Source organism: Panthera leo, chromosome A1 (assembly GCF_018350215.1).
Source record: "Panthera leo isolate Ple1 chromosome A1, P.leo_Ple1_pat1.1, whole genome shotgun sequence".
Taxonomy (NCBI): Eukaryota; Metazoa; Chordata; class Mammalia; order Carnivora; family Felidae; genus Panthera; species Panthera leo.
Window position 1 is genome coordinate 197,827,947 of NC_056679.1, and position 10,032 is coordinate 197,837,978.

General features: G+C 36.7%; 1 protein-coding gene across 1 annotated transcript; it reads left to right on the forward strand.

Moving 5' to 3' along the window:
* The first annotated feature begins 5,037 nt into the window (after positions 1–5,037).
* Positions 5,038–9,368, forward strand: LOC122201758 (sperm-associated acrosin inhibitor-like). Its single transcript, XM_042907743.1, has 5 exons — positions 5,038–5,054; positions 5,489–5,565; positions 6,703–6,740; positions 8,027–8,142; positions 9,033–9,368. The coding sequence occupies exons 2-5, from the start codon at positions 5,499–5,501 to the stop codon at positions 9,076–9,078; spliced, it is 267 nt and encodes an 88-aa protein (XP_042763677.1). The 5' UTR covers positions 5,038–5,054; positions 5,489–5,498; the 3' UTR covers positions 9,079–9,368.
* The last annotated feature ends 664 nt before the right edge of the window (positions 9,369–10,032 follow it).

Consider the following 10,032-nt stretch of genomic DNA (forward strand, 5'->3'; position numbering starts at 1 on the left):
TAATGATACTTATTATACACTTGAAAGTTGTTAAGAGTATAGATCTTAAATATTCCCATCCAAAAAAAAAAGAAAAAGTAATTATGTGATGTGATGAAGGTGTTAGCTAATGCTATAGTGGTAATCATTCTGCAATATAAAAGTGTATCAAATCAAAAACTGCACAACTTAAAGTTGATGATATATATCAATTATATCTCAAAGCTGGAATACACACACACACACACACACACACACACACACACACACTTTGAGCACCTTGTGCCAGTGTAAAATGAACTATATGATCTTGTCCTCAAGGATCATCCAGTCTGAGGAACTTGTCAGCTATGTCAAGGAGACTCTGCTGGCACCCTGAATTCCTTAATGCATTGTCCTTCCCTCCCCACCCCCCCACCAAATGCTGACACTGAATTGGCTACAACACGTGCATTGCAGGATGTTGTGGGGTCCCTCTCCTGTGGTCCTATTGCTTTGCAAGGCTATTCTAATATAGTAGGACACTAAGTAGGAGTTTCTTGTTGATAACCAAGGCGAAACTGATGTCAAAAAGTCACAAGTACCACATATTCTAAAGAAAGACGGCAGTCAGACTTCCCTACCCTACGGGCTTACTAAGAAATAACCAAATGGGCCCTGCCACCAGCAACCACTGCCCTAACCTGCAGACTAATTTCCCAGAATGGAGGAAGATTCTTGAATATCACTGGCTTTGTAAGGAGCACTGTGTCTATGTGGGAATCCCTCCAACTCTGCTGTAGAGGCAAGAGTTCCAAGAGAAGGGGAGAACTGCGGGAAGGGGAGACTGCTTTCTCTGCCCCCTGCTGTGCATTGGTTGGGTTGGTGGGTACAGTTTCACAAGCGAATGAGGTGGTTCCCTATATATGTCACTGCAATTTGTATTTCTAGGAATGCAGGGAAAGAAATGTGATTTAACATATGGGCCCTTTGAGGTCAGATCTAACTTATTTCCTATACAGTTCTAGATGTCAGGGTTTTTTTTGTTGTTTTTTTTTTTTTAAGTGACACCGTGAGAAAGCTATTTGAAATTAGATGGTCTCTATTAAATAGCTACAAATTTTTAAATGTTGTTTTCAGGTAAGATCAAATAGTTGGTTCCAACAAATGCATCACCTTGGTTTCTTTTTTAAATGGAAATCTCTAATTTAGTTTTTAAATTAAATTATTTATGGTAAAATTCATTGTTATACTACCTGTTATTTGACAAGGCAATTTGCTTGGAAGACAAATTCAGACTTAGGCACAGTTGGAAAGTGAGGCAATATATCCCACAGACAGCATCAGTGAATCTGATTTTTCAGAAGAAAGTATATTTTCAACTTTGTTAATTTGGATAATGACATATGCCTTCCCATAAGAGGTACTCTAAGCATGTTTACCTCTGAATTCCTCAAGGATAAAGTTCACTGACTGACCATAGTTTTTCAATTGTACCCAGCTACAAGATGTGATTACCAAACCTGCCTCTGATTGTAAGGTTTATAGTTTCTTTTGCTTCCTAGATATTGGAAATTGCCTGCTTCTACAGAATCCCATGGTCAATTCTGCCTATATTGGTGTCTATATATTGGATATTTTGCCTCCAGTGTCTAACAGGATCTCCTAAGCACCATAAACATTGGAGAGGAGACATAAATAAACATGTAGTCAATATTTTCCAGCTAGACTTAATATTCAGAGTATCTAAATGGATACAACAGGCAGTATGTCCAAAGTGCACACATGACGACTTCAAATAACTTGTTCACTGGTACATCCCATGTATGACAAGAGGTTCCAGAAAAGAGTTTCAAAAATTTCTCATTCTGCAGAGGAGAAAATCACAATGAATTATATTAATTAGCAAAGAATAATTTCTTCACATTTCAGAACTCTCATAACAAGATAAACCATGTTGGCAGACAAAAATGGTTAAAAGTAAAAAAAATAGAAATTGTGGCTTCATTAACTTGTAATTTTAATTTGATTCCCAAATGATGAAATTCTGCAACTGAACAAAATCATCCAAATATATATATTTTGTGTGTGTGTGTGTATTTAAATGTGTATGTGGAAACATGAATATTTCAGAAGACATTCATTTGATGAGGTGTGGAGCAACAGTCATGTTTGTAATTTATATTTTCCATAGTAAAAGACTACAAGTGTGTTGGACAGCAATTTTCTCTTTTCTATAAATTTTACGCTGCATATGTTATTGGACTCAAAATGCGACTTTTAAAAGTCTAGAACGAATTGAATGAGCATATAATGATCTGTATGATCATGTTCATTACAACATTGTTAGCAAAAGTATTTAACAAGAACATCTTAAAAGGAATTGTGTACATCTGTTTACATTTTTATGAAGATATACCTTGAACTGCTAAGTGAAGAAAGTTAGTTACAGAGAAATATCTTTATTTACTCTTCTATTTTTGTTTTTATCTATCCTTCTATCATCTATCTGTATCTATCTATTATCTATTCTTTTTTTTATTTAAAAAAAATTTTTTTTAACGTTTATTTATTTTTGAGACAGAGAGAGACAGAGCATGAACGGGGGAAGGGCAGAGAGAGAGGGAGACACATAATCGGTAGCAGGCTCCAGGCTCTGAGCCATCAGCCCAGAGCCCGACGCGGGGCTCGAACTCGCAGACCGCGAGATCGTGACCTGAGCTGAAGTCGGACGCTTTACCGACTGAGCCGCCCAGGCACCCCTATCTATTATCTATTCTTTAAGACCAATATCTTCAACTCTCTCTCAGCTCTATCTGCATAAGGTCTTCTTCTTTGGTGGGTCTGCATCCAACCTTCTTCTGTCTTGTGAGGTGTCCTCTCTCCCAAAGAAATATTTAAAACAAACTTTAATTGTGTCTGAATTCTTTGGATGATGTCTTTATTCAAATCTGGTGGGCTTGGGGGCACCTGGGTGGCTCAGTCAGTTAAGCTTCTGACGTTGGCTCAGGTCATGATCTTGCAGTCTGTGAGTTCAAACCCAACATTAGGCTGTGTGCTGACAGCTCAGAACCTGGAGCCGGCTTTGAATTCTGTGTCTCCCTCTTTCTCTCTCTCTCTGCCTTCCCCAGCTTGTGCTCTGTCTCTCTCTCAAAAATAAACATTAAAAAAAATCCTTCTTCTGTCTTTCTTTTGTAAAGATACTTGTGATAACATTAGGGCTCACTTAGACAATTTACGTAGACATACGTGTATATCTGTGTGTATATATTTATATAGTGCGTATATGTAGTGTGTATCATCTATATGTATGTATAGTACATGGTATATGTGCATATACTATTTTTATATGTATGTGTATATGTATATAAGTATATATACATCTATATGGTATGTATATAACACCAATGCATATTATTGCATATATGTGTGTTATTATATATGTGTTCTTACATATATTATATGTAGATATAGATACACACATGAACACATAAATATACATACACATGCATTAGCTATATATACCAATATATATGTATTTGTGTGATTTTAGTGTAGTTGTATATAAAATATTTGTACATTATGCATATGTTCAAATATTTATGCATATTAAACATTTTGAAAAAAGACAGATCTACATTAAATAATCCATACTTTTAGCATTCTTTTTCACGGTTAATTTAAAAAAACGTGTGGCCTATTGTGCATCATAGGCAGTGTCTCTGGCTCTTAATCTCTGCTGATCAATACTTGTAAGAGAAAAAGTTCAGTGGGTGAGACATAGGCTTCACGATAACTCAACTTCAGTTTAGTTTCTCCACAAATGTGTCAAAAGGATTTGCCTGCCCAAATATCTCTGATGGTGTCTATGTAAATATTTCCAAGAACTAATGTAAATAGTCACTTTATTATAATAGGGGAAAAGTTCTTGCACTTAGCAGATTTGGTACCCTCCCACTAAGTCGGCATGGAACAGTGGTAGACTCCAAGATTCTTTTCTAAATCCTGGCTTTCTTCACTGATAAAAAAAAAATGGCAGGTTAGATTAGGGTGACAAATGTTAAGTCTGATGCACAACCAGGGTGCAGACTGTTTTAATACTTTATCCTCAATATTTATGACAAACCTATGAGACAGAAATGATGCTCACTTTTAAAGTTAGGAAGTTTTGGACTAGAAGGTCTGAATATTTTGTCAAGGTTACCCAGTGGTAAATGGGATTTGATCTCAAGACTTTCATCTGCCAAAACTCTTGCCACTGAGCCAGACTGCAAAGAAGATTCATTAAATATCTCTGATTCAGTTTTGTCCTACTTCAAACCCTACAGGGTCTTTCGCTTCACTCTGAGGTAAAGATCAAATTATTCATCATATAATTCAGGGCACACGCTGTCCTCTAGCCCAGGTCCCTAAGGCAGGCTGTTCTGATGCTCACGTAGGAGCTTCTTGAACATTCTGGGTTGTGAATTTGTACTTTAGTTGTACAAGATGTTCCCATTAGGGGAAATCGGTTAAAAGGAACATGAGAACGTGAGGACTCCTAAGGCTTTAGGAAAGAATCTCCCTTGATCTCAAAATAAAAAGGTTACTGCAAATCAAATATCCAATTAAGTCCAATGTGCTTCCTGGTATTGCAAAATACTAAGAGGCTAGGTTATGTGTCCAATTGTAGCTCCCCAAACGCTTTCTCCTCTTCTTGCTTTGATTCTCCTTTTCTCCCCAACTCAATAGCGTAGAAAGCTTTCACATCTCTTCTCTATCGTGGGTTTTCAAAGCACTATTACTCTCTCCTCCCCATATTTGGGGACACCTCTGCTCAAATTGTCCCAAACCTCCTGTTTAGAGAAGATCTATTGAGAGTTCACGTGTGAGGCATCTTTCACAGCTATTTTATTTACAGCCTCTAGGCAGAACACAGAGTACCTCAGCATCTTACCTGCCGTGAGCCAACTCATCCTCATTAAGGTCCTTACCATCAGATTAATAAAGAAGATTCCTCAGCTGGGTGGAGCTAGTTGAGAAGGAAGATGAACCAAATAGGCACAGTCCCTATGTGACCGTGCAGATCCCACTTGCCACTGTCTTCTCTGTGTCGGGTGGGTCAGGTGGGGACTCTGTGAAGAGAGTTGTGGTATGTTGCATGGATGGGAGGACTGCTCTAGGGTCAGTCCTTCCCGAAAAAATGGTTTCTATTTTCTAGTGAAAAACTAAGATTCCAAAGTGCATATTTCCTTAAGTGCAGCAGGGCTCCTTGTGGGCTGAGCCAAGGGTTGGGAGAGTAAACAGCTCCTACTTAAATATGCACAGAGGACTTTCCTGGTGTTCCTCTCAAGCCCCTACAAGGTCTTCTGTTACTATGTATGTCTTGTTGATACTGTGGGCTGTGGGAAGGAAAAAGGGAAAAGTCCACTCTAAGTAGGAATTGAGGAATGTGGAAAAGCCCCTTCACCTATAAGAAAGCTTCATTCGGAAATGGGCAGTTTGTCCCTGTGCCGTGTGTTATAAACGTCTCTATGGGTTTCTTCCACAGACTTGGTAAAATGTCTTTCTTCTCGACATGGATCAAAGCTATTTTTATCACTGCCCTGGCATTTCCTCATTATTCTGGTGAGTACATTTTTTAGTACTGGATGAAGCATTTCACATTATTTTAGAAATGCAGCAAACAACTGCTATTATCTAGAAATGGAGGAGGTTGATTTATAGGGTTTATAAATCTTTAAATTTTTTTAAATGTTTACTTATTTACTGAGAGGGACAGAGAATCCTAGGCAGGCTCCAAACTGTCAGCACAGAGCCCAACTCAGGGCTTGATCTCACAAATGATGAGATCGTTACCTGAGCGGATATCAGGACTGAGCCACTCAGGTGCCCCTAGGGTGTACAAATCTTAAATTGACAAAATGAAACAGAGTATGTTAGAAATATCTTATAAAATTGCATCAGCGGTTTGCTTTATCTCATTTCCCACCTTAGAGAGGTGGAGACGAAGAGGTGGGTTACAATGAGTGGTAGAACTTAGATTTTGTTCATCTACAAATAAAGATATTTACCTTTTTTTTTTCCTTTTTGGAGGTCAGGTTCCATGGTTGCTAAAAGCAGAGTGTGAAAAGTAATGATGTCTCCTAGGTCTGACATTCCTTGAAAATCTAATTTGTCGTTTGCCAGCTCTAAATCAAGGCCTTGTGTAAGGACAGAACTCATTGATTCCTCTGCTGACAACTTATGTTCCTTAAAGCCCAAGGTGGCCCATAAATTTCAGAATAAAGTAGCTTTGAGGTATTGGGTAGATCCCTGATATTATACCTGAGTACTAATTAATTAAATAATAATTAATTTTCATATTAAGTGACTTTTTGCAAAGCATATAAATGGCACCAAGCAAGCCATTGTCTTCTCCAACTAGGATGTCTCATCTATAAAAATGGGGGGGGGGGAATGAAAAACAAACCACAACTATAGTATCTTCACAGGAGGGTTTGGTGATTATTAAATAATACATAAGACTGTTTTCACAGAATGAGATTAATTTGGGATTATGTTTCTATATTTGAATTTATTTTGTGAATTTACTGTTTTGATACTGCTGTAAAAGGCTCATCTCATTATTTGCAGGGTCCTTATTAGGCAATTTGCATAATACTTTGCTACTAAAATATATGGGTACTTTTCACCAAAGACTCTAATGGTTTTCTCCTCTTCCTCTTCTTATTTTTAATTTGTGTGTTTGTGGGTTGGTTGCAGAAACTGGTTTTGAACCTTCACCAGAAATTCGTAGACTCGTAAGTTAATACTCATTACTTTGGGAATTGAAAAGGTAAACCTTTAAGTTTTATACTGTAAGTTTTAGCAGCAAGTTATGCTATGTACAACAGGATGATTTTTCAAAAGTAACAAACAAACTGTGTTATTTATTACGCTGAGTTCAAGAAACAGAATCATGCCAGCCATATAAAATCATTTGACATTAAAGACAAGGTAAAAATATCCCATTCCTTAAAAATTCCATTACTGGCCATAAGCCTTGTTATAGACAAGTGGCTGCTATGGATTAAGGGCTTCTTAAAGTAGAATTGTTTATCCTAGCAAAACAGGAAGATTAAAAAACCAACAACCCAATTTTTCACGTAACAGTGGGTAAAATAATAATTATCATACATTCACAGAGTGGATTCTTACATAGAAATGAGGAAAATGAGCTGCAGTTCCAAATGTGTGAACAGATAAAAGTTACAAAGACATTTAAAAAGCAGGTTGTGTAAGAATACACATATTATTGTTTATTTATGTAAATAGCCAGTATTGCCATCATTATGCACATTATATGCATATCTATACGGTTACATACACATCTGCAAATATGCAAACACTCATAGGTATGAATTCATACAAGTGTGGTGATAATCTGAAACTACCAGATTATCTAATAGTGAAACTATTGAGAAAGATTTCTTGCAGTGTGAAATATGGTTGACTTTTAAACAGCCTAAGTTTAAACTGCATGGGCCCACTTACACACACATTTTTTACAAGACAGTGCAATCTTAACGATTTTCTTAAATTTTCTTTTCTCTAGCTTAGTTTATTGTAAGAATATCATATATAGTATATATAACATACAAAATATGTGTTAGCTGGCTGTTGATATTATCCTAAGGCTTCTGGTCAACAGTAGGGTATTGGTATCTAAGTTTTGGGGGAGTCAAAAGTTATATGTGGATTTTCAACTGTGTGGGAGGGGAGGGTCTATACATCTAAGACCCTCATTGATCAAGGTTCAACTGGGGAAAATCTGATCCAAGTATGAGAAGTGGAGGCAGAGTGGCTGAATTCTAAAAACATATTCAGCCATTTGTATGTTTTTTATAAAAATAATGTTGGGTTCGTAGAAATATACTAATAATATTTTGTATGTAAGTGGACCGTGGGTACCTTGATGTTTATTTTTCAACCTCAATATAGAATATATTTATTCCATTTTGGTGTATGGTGTTTTGTATTAAGAATAAAGAACATTCGATTTAAAAAGTTCCTGATGCATTGTATGTTGTCTCTTTGTGTTTAACAGCCAAACTGTGATGTGTATGTACATCAGTTACATTTTTGCACAAGAGAAATGGATCCAGTCTGTGCAACCAATGGCCAAACTTATTCCAATATATGCGTTTTCTGCAGTGAACTATTGTAAGAACACAAGACTAAATATGGCTCTTCCGAAATAATAGCGAAACCATCCTAAAATTATAGGAAAACCCATGTTTTTGATAGCCTCGCCACAGAAAATAACTACTATCTCTGTAAAAGCCTCAGAAACACACTTGTGCCTTTTCCTGAAATTCTCATTTCTAAAAGTAGTTTTGTATCAGACCTCTGAAATATAACTCTGCTGGTATTCTGTAAATGTAGAAATCAATATATTGAACTTAATTTAATTATTATTATTTACTAATGGCAGTCTAATGACTGATATAATTCCAAAGTCCAGATGATAAATGGTAGTCTCCATGATGTGGCTGCAAGCTAACTTGAGCATAATTGAGCAAGAAATCCTATTATGACCTATAGTGACAGAACTCTGAAATCCATCACAGTGGATTAGCCCACTCATGCTAAGAAGGACTCCTCTGAGGCTCTCCTCTGTCTCTGGACCTCCATGACTTACTCCAAACCCTTCTTAGAAGCAGGGCATTCTGGAACCTTCCATCTAAACCCCCTTCATGTATCCGTCATTCAAAAGGAGTGAAGTTGTGTCAAGCTTTCTGCCTTGCCAAAATGGCAAATATCACAGATATATCCTCTCATTTAATCTGAAAATCTCTAATCCTCTCCTCTCTTGGCTCTTTGCGGGTTCCAAGACCGAGTCAGGACTGAGTGTGTAGGAAGAGCTAAGCAGCCTCAGGTGGAGGGAACATGGGCAGGGTTGCAGGGCAGAAGCCCATCTGCTTGTGGCACAGCCTCTCCACACTGTCCCATTTTCAAATGCTCCTCATTGAGAAGCACTTAGTGAAATACTTGGGTAATTTTAAATGTTCTTTTAATGATTTCTTTTTCTTTCTATTTTTCTTTCTTTGCAGCGAAAGTGGTGGAGCGTTTGATTTTAGTCATTATGGTAGATGCTGATTCTGCCTGCGCTACACATTCCAATACCTTTTATTGCGATCCAATTTTGTGGTAGATTCTACAACCAGTTAGAATGGCCTCAGTCAGAGTTTTAAATTCCTAGAAAATCATACAAAGACTTCTATGGCATATAAGATGGAATATAGGATGTTGAAGAATTTTTCCATGAGCCTATGATTGAAAGGTTTTCCTTCTCTATGTTCAATTATTCAATGACAATTGAAAAACTATCTTAATTTTGTATTTCTTAACATAAAACCTAATACAACTTAAAATAATAAATATTTCAATCAATCCAATGTTCAGTGATATTATCCTTATTAAAATACCTTTTTCTTCTTTGGTTACTGGGTGAAAAGACATGAATGCTTCTAGTAACTATAATTAAAGAAATCTTTCCAAAAATGAATAAATAATACATTATTTGTGCATTTATTAAAAACACAGACACTTGGGCTCCTCTATATCCTAAAGAATCAAAACCTCCAGGAGAGGGATCTGAGAACTTGAATTCTAATATGTACTCCCGGTTAATCTTATGATTACAAATGTTAGGCAATAAGGACTTAAATTCTAAAACATAGGTCTGTCTATCATTGCATGACTTGGAGATCCTATTCAAAGATATCATAAAATTTCTGAGGTGTGGGAGAAAAATTATATTCTTTCTCTCTTACAAATCAGTCAAGAGATAGGTTGGTGATCCTGGGGTACCAGGCAGCTCTGCCTTCATCAATGCAGTCTATCCATTTGTTGTCCAAGTCTGATGTGTCTCCATTTCTTTCATCTCTCAGCCCAAAAGAAGCAGACTTTATTTGGGTGGCCATGTGTTCATTTAAAGTTTGATTGTAATGTAGAATTACATTCTGTACATTTGCAGAAATGTAGATTGATTACTAGAAGATAAGTATCAATCTACTACATTATCAGGCCTGCTCTCCTTTTCACTAAACA

Coding starts and splice junctions, on each gene's coding strand:
- LOC122201758 (XM_042907743.1), top strand. CDS start 5,499: ATGTCTTTCTTCTCGACATGGATCAAAGCTATTTTTATCACTGCCCTG. Junction 5,566..6,702: donor GGCATTTCCTCATTATTCTG/GTGAGTACATTT, acceptor GGTTGGTTGCAG/AAACTGGTTTTGAACCTTCA. Junction 8,143..9,032: donor GTTTTCTGCAGTGAACTATT/GTAAGAACACAA, acceptor CTTTCTTTGCAG/CGAAAGTGGTGGAGCGTTTG.